A 15,000-nucleotide genomic window follows, 5' to 3' on the forward strand; every position below is an offset into this window, starting at 1 on the left:
ATCCCTAAAACCCTAAAAACACTGAAATAAATATACAAAGCCCCTTCTCCTCCTCCTCCTCCTCCTCCCTCATACCCCCCCACAAAAATAAAAATAAAACAGAAGATTCCCCGAAAGATACTTGCGCACGATTCCCCCTAACGCCAGTTCTAATAAGCGGAGGGCTTGGTCAAACTCGTTTCCAATAAACCGTACAACAACACGCTCAAATTTTGCACGATTTTTAAGACGAATCTCCCTTCCCTCAACCCTCACTCCCCCGTTGGTTGGCGTGTCGTTTCATCTCTTCGTATCCGTGTCTTCAAGAAACTGATCTGTAATAGTATAATGTCCACAACGGAAATCAATCATGATGACAGTATCAACAATAATAGCAACAACAATGATAATAATGAACATAACGACAATAATCATCCTTTTTTCCTTCCTTCTCCCCAAGTATTTCCTCGGCAACGGGACTAGTACGAAGACGACAGGCCTTGATTTCCCCAGACATATCCACCAGCAGACAACCACACAAAAAGAATATAAAATATTGAAAAATAAAAAACACTCTTATCATGGGAAGTCACTGCACCATACTCATAATGGGGGCAGACTGACACAGTCCTGCGGGGTAATAGGGACAGGGAGTCGTTGTCTTTGTCCGTAATTGGGACAGCATACCAAGGCCTTCGTCGGGGGGGGGGGGTGAGGCTAAGAAGGCGTTGTAAGGACGCACCCTTTCCTCGGAACACTGAGTCCTTTCGAAAGGCGCAGAGGAAGTGCACAGTGCCTTTCTTATGGCGCAGGTGGTTTAAGGGTAAACGGCCAGGGTAAAAGCATTACTGAACCAACATATGCATTTAAACACACATGGTACAAACATGATTATATGCTGATTCGATGCTAAAAAGGAGAAAATAAAAAAAGAGAATGAACACAACACAAAAGCGTATTTATATATCGAGATCAAAAGAACAAAAACTATGCGTAAATGCATTTCTAGTGAAAGACAAAGAAAAAAAAAGAAAGTCCCACGAGGCAACCCCTCGCCAGGTCATGTAGGCCAACAAACAGAAGTTAATCGCTATTCGCAATGGTAGGCCTAGCCCTCATATGTTAGCCAGGTACAATCAGTAAAAACGAAGGCGGCCTGGCCCGCCCTCGGGGGAGGGGGGGGGGGGGGGGGGGGGGGGGGGGGGGGGGGGGGTGTGGTGCACTGACTAAAGATCGCTCCCCCTCGCGCCCCTCCCTTCCCATTCACCCCTTAACCCCCTTCCCCCTCCCTCTGCCATATGGCTCCCTGCCGACCTGACCTCAGGATCTCAAACTAGCCCTTAACGTCCCCTTTTATTATCCTCGGGTGATCGCCAATGGACCTTAAACCAGTTCTCTAACAAAGGCGCACATCAATACCACAAAGAGGAGAAAGACTACACGCAGTGTATCCTGGCCAAATCTACGACTGTATGAACGATCGCCATAAAACGACTGCGCTCCCGGCTCAATGGCGGAACACCCTGAATGATGAGCTATAAACACATGAAGGATTATCGAAAGATTTAGCCTCCCCGCCACGACGCGGCCTGAGCGCATTCGAAAAACCCGAAGGTACAGAACCGAGTCGTCTCTGATGGAATTCCTGGAGTATCGATAAACTAAACGACTCTAGCGTAACCCGTCGAGGCAAGAGTCGAACGTATTGCACCGCTAACGCACATAATTGCATATCTGAGCACTGCGGAATGTGGGAGGTAAATCCGACCCTCTCGAGTTCTATGCAAAATTCATAGATGCGACTCTACTCTCGCACATTCCGGCGTATTTGGCGACAAGATTGCGTGCATGCTTAAACGCCGCAACTGTCGCGAGCCTGTCACGTCGCGTGTCACATCCACGGCGCTGGCCGAAGAGAGCCAAAAACGGGAACCTAAAATAACATGACGCGAGGCTACCAGCTGGTCTCTCTGGGAACCGAATGAATACTACATCTGAAGGAGAGGGGGAGGGAGTGGTCTCCATGAGGGGGGGGGGGGGTAAGGGGTGAGGCAGGATAGCAGATCTCGCCTTCTGAATGAATGACGTGCGTAGGCATTTCGCTGAAGGTGAAGTGTCAGAATCGATACCTAGGAGCGTGTGACGGAGGCGACCAAGCCGCACTCCCAAACCTCCATTCACATGCACACCTTGCAGTGGTCGCCGCACTGACGTCTTTCTTCCGCTTTGGGCCGCTTCGGCAGGTGACAAAACCAGGCACTTAAGAGCCGCCGCGGGATAAAGAACGAACAGAGGGGAAGGAGGGCAAGGAGGGGAAGGAGGTGAGGGAGGAGGGGAGGAAGGGGAGGGAGGAGGGGTGGCATGCATGCGCATCAGTCACGTGAGCCCCGGTACTGCCCGTGGACACCTGTTGCTGAAGTCACGCTCGCTACTGGCCAGCAGCGGGGAGTGGGAATATACTGGGACGGAGGTTTTGACGGACTGGAGGCAGAAAAGGAGGGAGAGAGAGAGAGAGAGAGAGAGAGAGAGAGAGAGAGAGAGAGAGAGAGAGAGAGAGAGAGAGAGAGAGAGAGAGAGAGAGAGAGAGAGAGAGGATGGGAGAGAGTGAAGAGAGCGAGAGAGAAGAGTGGGAGGAGAGAGAGGAGAAGGAGGAGAGGAAGAGAAAGGAGGAGAGAGAGAGGAGAGCGAGAGAGAGAGAGAGAGAGAGAGAGAGAGAGAGAGGGAGGAAGAGAGAGAAGAGAGAGAGGGGGGGGGGGGAGGGAGAGGAGAGGGGGGGGAGGAGGGAGGACAGAGAGCGAGAGAGAGAGACAGAGAGCGAGCGAGGAGCGAGAGAGGAGAGGGGGGGAGGGAGGGGAGAAGAGAGAGAGGGGGGGGAGGGAGGGAGGGAGGGGGAGAAGGAGAGAGAGAGAGAGAGAGGGAGGGAGAGAGAGAGAGAGAGAGAGAGAGAGAGAGAGAGAGAGAGAGAGAGAGAGAGAGAGAGAGAGAGGGGGGGGGGGGGAGGAGAGAGAGAGAGAGAGAGAGAGGGGGGGGGGGGGAGGGAGAGGGGGGGAGAGGGAGAGGGAGAGAGAGAGAGGGGGGGGGGAGGGAGGGAGAGGAGAGAGAGAGAGAGAGAGAGAGAGGAGAGAGAGAGGAGATTGAGAGAGAGAGAGAGAGGAGAGGGGGGGGGGGGGGAGGGAGGGAGGGAGGGAGAGAGAGATACAGAGACAGAGAAAGAGAGAATACATGCAATCGTGCGTTCGTGAGTGTTAAAAGCAAGCAAGCAAGGGAAACAGAGCACGTATCACCCGCCAGTGTGGTAAGAAGTCAATAAAACAATCACCCAGAACCTAGCGCACTTCCGCCCCGGCAAGTACCGCTCCTTGCTCCTACGAAAGCGTCTGACGTCCGCGCCGTGCAGCACGTGCAATAATACCCTTCCCTTCCGACCGACCGACCGACCCACCGAACGCACTCCCGACACTTTTCCTTCATTGCGGGCAATTTTCATGCGCGGATGCCCCCGCCTGTCTCCGCAACTCGCATTTAACAAGACGGAAACATTTTCTAGCGGGCGGGTGAAAGTGACGGCACGCGGGAGCAGCTCTCGAGCGCGACTTCGCGACACACGCTAACACAGCTGCTGCGTCCCTCCCCCCTCCCCCCCTCCCCTCCCTCTCCGCGAATCAACACGCAGATTAGTAGACGCGCCACACACTAAATCTACCCGAGAGAAGAAGAAGAAGAAAAAAAAAATCTCTAACGGAGTGGCCGCAATCAGAAGGCAGAGAGGCAGCAGGCTGGGCGCGCCACTCACGTCGCCGCCAGTCACACCCAATCGCCTGGCTGGCTCACTGGACCGAGGAAACACGAGGCGAAATCAGAACATTTGTCACGCCAAAATACCAATAAGCCGCCGGGTCTTGCCGTGGACGTCCCCTTCTCGGAACGGTCACGATCCAATGCTGTAAATAACGCCGTCATCCAAGGCTACAGTGTAATCTTTCGATCGTTTCTTTCGTATGACGGTTCTCTCTCTCTCTCCTTTTTTTTCATCGCGATATAACGTCACGATTCGGCGTCTCCGATTTCGAAATCCCACATCGGAACGTACCTGCCTCTCGCACGCCTCCTTCGGCGACACAGCTCATCACCAAAGCATTTCTTACCTGCAAGAGAGAATAAAAAATTAGAAGCTGGCATAAGGTTAAATATATATACATACATTTATGTGAGTGTAAATGTGAGTGTGAGTGTGAGTGTGAGTGTGAGTGTGAGTGTGAGTGTGAGTATGAGTATAAGTATAACTGTGAGTGTGAGTGCGACTGTGAGTGGATGCGTATGTTTGTGCGTGCGTGCGTGCGTTTGTGATAATGTAATAACATTCGAAATAAATGAAGTAGCAAATCAACAGTGTACGTGGCGCCCCCCCCCCCCCCCGACCATCCCCATCCAAACAAGAGAGTGAAGAACGATGACTCGGCCGATCCCATTCGCGCACTCATCTACTCGCAGGGGCAGAGTAGACTTAGACCGTGCTGCCCCGCTCCTCTTTCTCTCCTCGCCCGAAGCCTCTCCTCACCACGACTCCTCGGCTCCTGTCTAATGGCTCTCTTTTATGGGCCTCCGATGGCTCTTGGTATCCAAAAGGACTTTTCGATTTCCCGCGAGAGAGTCCAAGGAGGTTTAGGTGGTATGGTAATGCTTACGCCTTACTCTATAGGATGGCTATAATCGTACCTTTCTCCAGGAACACCCACATTCCCTCATTCTCTCCTCTTTGTTTCTTTCATTTTTCTTAGTACTTTTATCTTATTCCCTCATCTCCTTTATGATTGCCTCCCCTTTGTAACAATAATAATGACAATCCAGCCGGCTCCCCTTTTCCTGTCATGGGAGATAAAAGCCTTAGTCCTTGGTCTGGGTCCACCTCCACCTCCCGCTTCTCAGCTTCACGCATTCTCTTCCACCCACCTACCCACCCACCTACCCACCTCTCTGTCTGTCTCTTTCTCCCTCTCCCTCATCCGATCGCTCTTTTCCCAGACGGCGGCAACAGCGGACGTCCATCAGACTGCTTCCGAGACGTCCCCGTAACAGTGGTTGTCACACTCGTTAAAGCACTTGAATGCCTCCGTCCTCGCACGCACACACTCTCTCGGGACCCTTTGAAGAGCGGCGCGGGCATCACAACAGCCCGAAATGCCTCCGCCTCGAGGGCTTTCCCAGCATGACTAAGCTCGCCCAGGGAGACAACCACCCACTAATGTTGACAATGAGTATGTCTGAGCTAAGAGATTAGGCCTACCGGGACGAGAGCCGATCCATTGCTCTTCGAGATTTCCGTAACAATCAGCAAATCTCCGCACATACTACGCCTTGAAGAGACCATTACGAGATGCAGAGATAAAAAGAATAAAAAAAAGACTAATTACCCGCACAACGATAATTAACCCTACCATTTCCCCCAAATGCTAGCGACTCGACGCGAACTAACAAGTGTTAGCGCAGGACGGCCAAAGCACACACAGGGGAGAGGGAAGGAGGAGGAGGAGGAGGAGGAGGAGGATGGGGGACACCCGGTCAGGTAAACGGGCAAGTGAAATCGAATGTCCTGTTAAACACCAGGTGAATGACGTGCGGGAGGAAACGACGTGACTCAGCAGGACGCAGAGAATGAGGAGTGGGGGGTTGGGGGGTGGGGTGGACAGGCAGAGGTAGATACTAATGGGACTTGGGCTACTGGAGCCAGTCCTAAAAAAAAACTTACTTACACTTGCCGTCCATGCAGTCCGTAATACGTAATACCCAATGTTGACAAATACCAAAGTTTAAAAAAGCACAAACGTCAGAAAAAAAAAATATATATATAATGAAATAAAATAACATCCCTTCACCTTTGAAAAAAAGCACACAAAAAACAAACACAAATCATATGAGACAACAAAACAAACAACCAACAACACACACAAAAAAAAAAATAATAACCGGAAAAAATAATCCCTCCCAACAACTCACGCCGCCACACCGCACCCCCTCCCACCCAAAAGAACACATTTCTGCAACAAACACCGGTCTTGGAGGCCACCCAGTCTCTCCGCTCCTCCGATGCAAATGAGAGAGCATCGCGACTGACAGAAAATAAATGGCGCAGCTCTGGAAGACTCGCAGGACCTGTGGAGGGGGGAGGGGGGAAGGAGGAAGGGGGAAGGGGGGGAGGCGCAAAGAAGTGTACAAGCAGAAAGATATGAGGGATAAAGGTGGTGGGGTGAGGCGGGTAGAATGAGGTGAGGGTGAGGGGAAGAAGGGAGGAAGAAAGGAAGGGAAGAGGCAAGAAGGAAAGGGGAGGGGAGAGGGAGGCGGGAGGAAGGGGGGAAGGGGGAAGGGGGAAGGAGGAAGGGAAAGGAGGAATGGAGGAAGGGGGGAGGGATAGATGATGGAAAGGAGAGAGACTTTTGACTTTGACAAGTTTATTGTAACGTGTTTTTTTGAGAAAGAGAAAGAGAAAGAGAGAGAGAGAGAATCAACATAACGCAAACAGATGCCACAGCTACATTTGCATCATATAAAACGTGACTCATCGTTATCCCAATCCCTTCCCACCATCTCTCCCTCCTCTCCTCTCTCTCCCTCCCTCCCGATCTCCTCTCCTCTCCCTCCCTCCCTATCTCTCCTCCTCTCCTCTCCCTCCCTCCCTATCTTCCCTTCTCTCCCCCTCCCGCAAAATACACACGAGACCGCAACCCCAAAATACACAAATACAAGCAAGAAGGCGTTCGGCGAGGGAGGGGACCAGACCCTACACCCTTATAAAGACGGGACACAAGCCTCCACTCACGATGGATGAAAAAAACTCCGTTATACGCCCAGCGGCCCTCCTGCCCTTGGTAATGGGGGCGATAAAGGGAACTCCCCCTTCCTCTCACTCGCCCCTGTCTCCCCGCTCTCACACTTCCTCTCCCCTCCCCTCCTCTTCTCTCCTCTTCTCTCCTCCTTCCTCTCCCCTCCTCTCCTCTTCTCTTCTCCTGCCTCTCCCCTCCTCTTCAACTTCCTCTCCTCTCCTACCTCTCCCCTACTCTTCTCCTTCCTCTCCCCTCCTCTTCTCTTTCCTCTCCTCTCCCCCTTCTTCTCCTTGCCTTCCCTCTCACTTACTCTCCCCTCCTTTCGCACCACTCTTTCTTTCCCTCTCACCCTTCCCCTCTTCTTCCCTTTCCCCTTTTCCTTCCCTGCCTCTTCAGCGGTCAGTGATTCCAATTGGCGATTTTTCCTATCGAAAGAAGAGAGTAAAGACACGGAAAGAAAAGAAAAGGCGAGAGAAAAGAGAGGAAGTCAAGAGGAAGTCAAGAAAGAGGAGCAAGCGCAGCCGAGTCGTACCGAGGTGGCGTTCGGGCGCACCACGAGGCCGAGCAGCCAGCCAGCCAGCCACGTTGAATGAAAGGGCCTGTGTCTTTCCACGCCGTACACGCAGCCATTCAGACGTGACTCACGCGGGATCCATTCTTACTCCTCCTCCTCTTCACTCGCCTCTATTTTTCTCGTAATTTCTTAATTTCTTAATTTGTATTCTCTCGCATTATATATATCCCAAGCCTCCCTTCTTCTTCCCTCTTTTCTCCTTCTCCTCCTCCTCCTCCTCTCTTTTCTTCTTCTTCCTCCTCCCTACCCCACACTTCTTCCTCCACCACCCCCTCACCCCTCCCCCTCCTCCTCCTCCTCCTCCTCCTCCTCCTCCTCCTCCTCCTCATCATCATCATCATCATCATCATCATCATCATCATCATCATCATCATCTTCCTCCTCCTCCTCCTCCTCCTCGCTCCTCCATTCTTTGCACAACCCGCAGAGTTACGTGTGTGCCGCAAGTGCTTGTACATGTGAAAATGCAATTTTCATTATAACTGAGAGCAGAGAACATTTTTTTTTAGGTCAACAGTGTTATGGGAAACACGCCTAGATGTTGACATGCTGACACAATACTCAGTTGGGGAAGTGTGAATGTAGAAACACACCGCACACACACATATACAAACGGTTTTCAAACTACGCTGTTGCGTAGTTTGTGGCGCCGCAGAAATGTAATCAAAGTCACGGCTTGCTGCTGCCGTAAAATCAAAAGAAAAGCGAAGAGCGTGAGGTGGACATGCCGAGTGTGCGCTTGAGATGACGGCCGTGCTTAGGGTGGCAGGGTGCGTGTGTGTGCGCGCGCGAATGTTAAGAGTGAGAGCACACGTGGGTAACAAGGAAGCAGTCACGCAGCGCCCCCCTCACATGCGGTTGCTGCAAATGTGGGAATAAGGCGGCGAAGCACCAACGCCGCCCACCTCAGGGCACCTTGAAGCCACGACCAGAAGGGGAAACAGACACTGAGGGTCAAACTCGGGGCATGGGATCTACCGTGAGTAATGACGAGGTATTTACATGCAGTTATCCTTTGCAGACGTGATCCACCGAGCCGAGCAGGGGAAGGGGAAGGGGAAGGGGAAGGGGAAGGGGAAGGGGAAGGGGAAGGGAAGGTTCAGGGGAAGGGGAAGGGGAAGGTTCAGGGGTTGCTGTCCTGACTGCAGGCGATCGCTGTCTCGCGGCAGCAACCAGGCAAGCGATCGCTATCAATAAATCACTCAAGTAATGCGTTCCCTTGTCATAATGAGGCAATCAAGCAAGCACTTAATTAGCCAAGTCAATAGGTATTTAATAAATTCTTAGGAATCGTCCTCTCTCTCCTCATTCTATTTCTACTCGTTCTTGTTGCGTTCATATTCATGTCTGCTCAACAGGGGACTCGGCTTGGATCTATATCAGTTTCCGATTTTCCTTCGATGCTCTCAAATGGATCACAATGATAATTCAATAATAATCATAATAATAATAATAATCTTATCATCATTATAATACTGGCAATAACAAAAATAAAAATGGTTACGATGATGACAGTACGATAAAACAACAAGAACACCACAAATCGATCCCGTAAAGACCGGCCGTGCAACTGCATGTATCCATCCATCCACTCTCCCGAAGCAAGGCCTGCAACCGAATCGAATCGACCCTTCCGCGGGGACTGCAGTGGATACCACCAAGCGCGTGTCCTTGGTTCAATTCAGGTCGGAGCATTTCGAGACTTACTCAACCACATCAACATTAACCTTTGCAACAGGAGGATAGAGGATATCCGCTGCCCTCCTCTCCCCCCCCCCCACACACTCCTACCACCCAACAAAAATGCAATCACGCGATCGTATTTATGTCCGACGGAAAATATCAATAAGGGGCCATTTCCTATGTACAGTGTGGTGGGGCGTGGACGTGCACGTGGGGGTGAGAGGGGTGGGGGCGGGGACTGGATAGGGGGGGATTAGGATGAGGAAGGGGGGATGGTGGTGAAGCTGGGAAGAGGGGGGTGGGGTAGGAGGGATAGTGGAAGAATTGGGGAGGTGAAAGAGGGGAGGTGAATTGGGGAGAGGGAGGGATGATGAAATTGGAGAGAGGCGAGAATAAGTAAAAATTGGGGAGAGACGGAAGGGATGATGGAGAAAGAAAAGGGGAGAGGGCAGGAAGGAGTAGGAAGTGAAACAAGCCGATTGGGCGTGAGGAACACAGCTACGCCCGGATGACGCTTCGTCCGTGGCATACACCGCATCTGTAGGATTAATCGTACAAGTTATAGGAGTCACGGAACTATCCTACGCTTGTATGTGTGAATGATTAAGTCGAAAAAGATATACGTATCAATGTATATACAGTCGCATGAAATGACAGGCAAAACCGATAATAATCTCTAGAATAATTAAATCAATGAACCAATAAAAAAACAATAAAGATACATCTTCCGGTATCAAAACTGAAAAAATACCACCATGTACCAACCAGTGGGAATCCTCTCCCTTCTTCCAACCTTCTTGGCAGTCAAACGTGAAGATTTTAATTACAGGCATATTATTTTGGCAGTCCAACGTGTAGTTACAGCAGTGGAGCCATTATAAGAAGAGGTGGCAAGGGGGAAGGGAAGAGGGGAGGGAAGGGAGAGAGGAGGAAGGGGGGGGAGAAAGAGGAGGGAAGGAAGGATGAAAGGAGAGAGGAAGAGAGGGATGAAGGGTGGGAGAGCAGGAAGAAAGGAGGGAGAGAGGAAGAGTGAGGGAGTGAGAGGAGAGTGAGAGAGGGAGAGAGTGAGAGAGTGAGAGAGTGAGAGAGAGAGAGAGAGAGAGAGAGAGAGAGAAGAGGGGAGGAAGAGAGAGAGAGAGAGAGAGAGAGAGAGAGAGAGAGAGAGGGGGGGGGGGAGAAGAGAATGAGACACTGCAAGGGGACCCGCCAGCCCTCAGCACCCCCTTCGTCAGCAACAGCCCCAGTGAAAGTGCACGCACAAGTACCCTGGTCGCACCCACGACACCTCAGCTTATCGAGACATCCAAGGGGGGAGGGCCGAAGGGAGAGGAAAATGAAGAGGAAGAAGGAGAGGATGAGGGAAAGTTAGAGGGGGAAATGAAGAAGGAGAGGGAGATAGAGGGAAAGGGAGAGAGACGGAGAGAGAGGAGAAGAGAAAAGAGAGATGTGAAAGTAATATTTAGCGGTAACAACGGTGATAAAAAGACAAACTCTTGGACCAGCAATTAATCGTCAACCTCCCACGCTTTTAGCACGATCGTCGAGCAGCTTTTTGAAGCGTTACACAGACCTCCCCCCTCCCCTTTCCCCCTACCTCCTCTTAAACACCCCCCACCGAACACCCACGCCCTCTACCTCTAGCTGAGAAGAAGCCGAAAACGACGACGGAGAAGAAGGCGAAGATAAATGTATAGACGAAGAAGGCGAACAAACAAATGAAAACGAAGCCGACGACGACGACGACGCGACGAAGGCGAAGACGCAGGAACTGCTCGATGACGAAATTCGGCAGCAGCAGAGGCGGAGGCAGAGGCGAAGCAGCGTCAAAGAAGGGCGTCGTGGGAAGAAGAGCATAATTATCAATCTTTTCCTTCCCTTCCGCCTCGACTTTCCCCGCCGCGCCTCTCGCCTCTCGCCGTTTTCGGCCGCCCATTCAAACTTCGGGGGAGCGGGGTGACGAGAAATTCTTCCGTCTTATGTCCACCTCGCCGGGGTGCGGGGGGGAGAGAGAGAGAGAGAGAGAGAGAGAGAGAGAGAGAGAGAGAGAGAGAGAGAGAGAGAGAGAGAAGAGAGAGAGAGAAGAGAAGAGAGAGAGAAATGGATGAAGAGAAGAGAGGTAAGAGAGAGAGAGAGAGAGAGAGAGAGGGAGAGAGAGAGAGAGAGAGAGCGAAAGAGAAGAAGAGAGAGAGAGAATAGAAGGGAGGAAGAGAGAGAGGAGAGAGAGAGAGAGAGAGAGAGGAGAGAGAGAGAGAGAAAGAGAGAGTTGAGAGTGAGAGAGAGAGAGTAGAGTGAGAAAGAGAGAGTAGAGTGAGAAAGAGAGAGTTGAGAGTGAGAGAGAGAGAGAGAGAGAGAGGTAGGGAGGAGAGAGAGAGAGAGAGAGAGAGAGAGAGAGAGAGTGAGAGAGAGCAGAGAGAGAGAGAGTGGAGAGAGAGGTGAGACGAGGAGAGAGAGAGAAAGGTGGAGGGAAAGAGAAGAGAGAGAGAGAGAGTAGGAGGAGAGAGGAGAGGAGAGAGAGAGATGGAGAGAGAGAGTGAGGGATAGAGAGAGAGAGGAGTAGAGAGGAGAGAGAGGAAAGGGAGGAAGAGAGGAGGAGAGAGAGAGTGAGAGAGAGAGGAGAGAGAGAGAATGTACAGAGAGAGAACGGGAGGAAGAGAGAGAGATGAGAGGAGAGAGGGAGGAGCGAGGGGGAAATAGAGAGAGATGAAGGAGAGAGAGTAGGAGAGACAGAGACGATGTGAGAGAGAGAGAGATGGAGAGAGAGGAAGGGAGGTAGGAGAGAGAGAGAGAGAGAGGAGAGAGAGAGAGGAGAGAGAGGGAGAGAGAGGATGAGGGGAGAGGGAGAGAGAGAGAGAGAGAGAGAGAGAGAGAGAGAGAGAGAGAAAGGGAGGAAGAGAGAGAGAGAGAGAGAGAGAGAGAGAGAGAGAGAGAGAGATGAAATGGGAGAGAAAGGTAAGGGAGGGATGATTATAATGAGAATGACGGGGAGAAAGGGAGAGAACACAAGAAGGGGAAGGAGGAAGAAGAGGAGATGGGTGGAGGGGAAGGGCCAAGAGAGAGTAAACCGACTTTATTTGATCTTACGGAGCTTCTTTTTTCTTTATAATTAAGCAACTTTCACCGACGGGTTCTTCTGGGGTTCGCAAGATGAAACCCAAGACAGCTAGCGGCGAAGATACCGATCCAAGAAAGATGATGAAGAGGATAAGACGAAAAGGAGGAGGATAAGAAAGAAGAGGAAGAGGATAAGAAAGAAGATGATGATAAAGGAAAAGGAAAGGAAGAGGGAGAGGATAAGAAAGAAGAGGAATACAAGAAAGGAAAAAGGAAGACGATAAGAAAGAGAAGAAAGAGAAGGAAGAGGAAGGTAAAAAAGAGGAGGAAGACGACAAGGAGGAGAAGAAGAAAGACAGAAATAAAAGGAGCACGCGACGAGCCCTTTGGGTGATAGGAGAAGATAGATACAGGTACCAGCAGAACGGGCCAGTTATCAGATCTCCCTTACCACCACCACCACAACTACCACTACTACCACCCACCACAAGCCTCTCTACTTCTTCTTTTTCTCTCCAAGCCTTCTCTCCTTCCTTCTCCCTTCGTTCCTCTTCCTTCTCCGAATCCTTGTCCATCTCTTCCTTCTACTCTTCCAGTTCCACCTCCTCCTTCCCATCTTTCCCCTCTCTCTTTCTCTCCCACTCTTCTCTTATCGCCTGTCGCCTATCCCCCCCTCCCCCAGTAATGATCAGACAAAAACAACGCAGGAATCCTTGGGAGTCCAGCTCCTCCTCTCCCTCATTACACCGAAGGCAAACACAACCCCACATACCTTCCTCCCCTCCCCCCACCTCTTCCTCTTCTCCTCTCCCCTCCCCTCCCCTTGCCTCTCTTCCTCTCCTCTCCTCCCTCCTACTCTTCCTCCCATCCACCTGCCTCTCAATACCTAAACATTCTCCCCCCTCCTCGAGAGCAAAATCTCCCCTGCGTTTCTCTCTGAACTTTGCGGGCTTGGGGAGGTGGTGGTGATGGTGATGGGGGAGGGGGGGGGTATCTGAGGCTTCTCTCGGGTTATTAGTCATGTTAATGCCAAGCGGGGACTTAACACTAGCAGGCAGGAAGGGCATTAAAGCCAGGCACGCGGGAGGAAAGTCGGAAGTTTGTAATGAAGGCAGGCGCGCGTGCGAGCCCTTCCGTACGCACGTAGGCACATACGTACATGCGCGCGCGCGCACACACACACACACACACACACACACACACACACACACACACACACACACACACACACACACAAAGAACCTGAGTTACGGCACTGCCTCAAGAATTGCAAACTTTCACAATAAATTGCATACGCTTTTTTGGAGTCTCTCGTACTGTACGCAAAGACACCCTACCACAAAATATGCTAATACTAGAACAAAGTTTACAGTCCACCGAAATACTTAAAACTGTAAAACTCTTCCCAGCAATTGATTAGAATTATATTTACAGTTGAAAAACAAACAAACATTTATAGCATACATTCAGCAAGACTTCCACTAGGAATATAATATATCAAACTATCCCGGGAAAGGCGTAAAAATACGGGCAGCACAATGACTATTCTTCACTCAAGCACCGTGTCAAGGTGGTATGTTGAGCAACCATCAAGTCCGTAATATGACGGTCTGAAGGGAAATGCTTATAAAAACACCGTTGATATCAATCGTGCTAATTTCTATGAGCGATGCACGATAGGATTTTTATGTTTGTGTATAGTTGTGTGTGTGTGTGTGTGTGTGTGTGTGTGTGTGTGTGTGTGTGTGTGTGTGTGTGTGTGTGTGTGTGTGTGTGTGTGTGTGTGTGTGTGTGTGTGTGTGTGTGTGTGTGTGTGTGTGTGTGTGTGTGTGTGTGTGTGTGTGTGTGTGTGTGTGTGTGCGTGTGCGTGTGCGTGTGCGTGTGCGTGTGTGTGTGTGCGTGCACGTGTGTTGAGCAACGACCGACCCAACATGGGCACCTGAGAGTAGACTTTCACAGTGGCACGTGCTCCTCTGCCTCTTGTCCCTCCCCCTCCCCCGCCGAGGACGACCCCTCTGCCCTCACACTTCGAGTTCCTTGTCTTCCCTCCTCGGTCCCTTTGTCATGTTACGCTCTCTTCTAGCCGCTCGTCTTTTGTTTCTTGTCCTTTCTCTTCGGCTCTTCTCGGGTTTTATCATAATTCGCTCATGCCAATCTTGGCTTCTTTTTCTTTTCTATACATTCCTATTTCCGTTTCCTCTCGCTATTCACTCCTTACTCTCCATTCTCCTTCCTTCCCTTCCACCTCCCCTTCCATCCCTTCTCCTAGCCCTGTCCCACCCACCCTCTCGTCCTCTCTCCTTCATTCATCTCTCCGTTTCTCTCTCATCGTTCCCTTCCTCCTTCCCTTTCTCCCTCTCCGGAAGACCACACAAGGACAGGAACTGACGCTCACCCGCCCGCAGACAAGACATCCGCTATCCCCTGATACAGTGCTCAATGCCTCACTCACTCACTCACTGACTCTCTCTCTCTACCATTTTCTCACTTTCTCTTTCTCTTCCTCTATCCCTTTATCTCTCTTTCCCTCTACCACTCTCTCCCTTTTCCTCTTTCTTTCTCCCTCCCTCCCTCGCTTTCTATCCCCACCTCTCTACTCTCACCCCCCCTCCCCCGTCGCACAACAAAAGGCTGTGGCGAGGGGAAAAAATCGAGAGAAAGCTCCGGCCGCAGAAAGAAAATAGGGCTCCGGGGCACAGCAGAATATGTCCGTACAGAGAGACAGACTTACTTGCCCGCGGGGGTCGTCGCTGCGGTGTGCCTCGGGGATGTGTGGGGGGATGGGGAGGGGAGGGTTGAGGAGGAGGAGGAGAGAGGAGGAATGGGGGAGAAGGTAGAGGAGGGGAGAGGAGGGGAGAGGAGGGGAGAGGAGGGGGGGAGGGGAGAGGAGGGGGA

The 15,000-nt window shown here is 51.3% G+C and overlaps 2 protein-coding genes across 5 annotated transcripts in view; both read right to left on the reverse strand.

Annotated features, from left to right (window-relative positions):
* Positions 1-15,000, reverse strand: part of PDZ-GEF (PDZ domain-containing guanine nucleotide exchange factor) — a 200,270-nt gene that overhangs the window by 169,314 nt on the left and 15,956 nt on the right. The window lies entirely within an intron of this gene.
* Positions 1-15,000, reverse strand: part of LOC122249478 (uncharacterized) — a 103,903-nt gene that overhangs the window by 39,416 nt on the left and 49,487 nt on the right. Inside the window, exon 3 of one of the 2 annotated variants that reach the window (XM_086552883.1) lies at positions 3,991-4,124. The exons of the other annotated variant lie outside the window; for it this stretch is intronic. Coding sequence (XP_086409009.1) covers positions 4,121-4,124 — 4 coding nt within the window. The 3' untranslated portion in view covers positions 3,991-4,120. Of the gene's footprint in view, positions 1-3,990; positions 4,125-15,000 lie in introns of those variants that run through there. 2 annotated transcript variants of the gene reach the window in all.

This window comes from Penaeus japonicus, unplaced genomic scaffold (assembly GCF_977035675.1).
Source record: "Penaeus japonicus unplaced genomic scaffold, GWHDUDI00000001_assembly GWHDUDI00000027, whole genome shotgun sequence".
Lineage (NCBI taxonomy): Eukaryota > Metazoa > Arthropoda > Malacostraca > Decapoda > Penaeidae > Penaeus > Penaeus japonicus.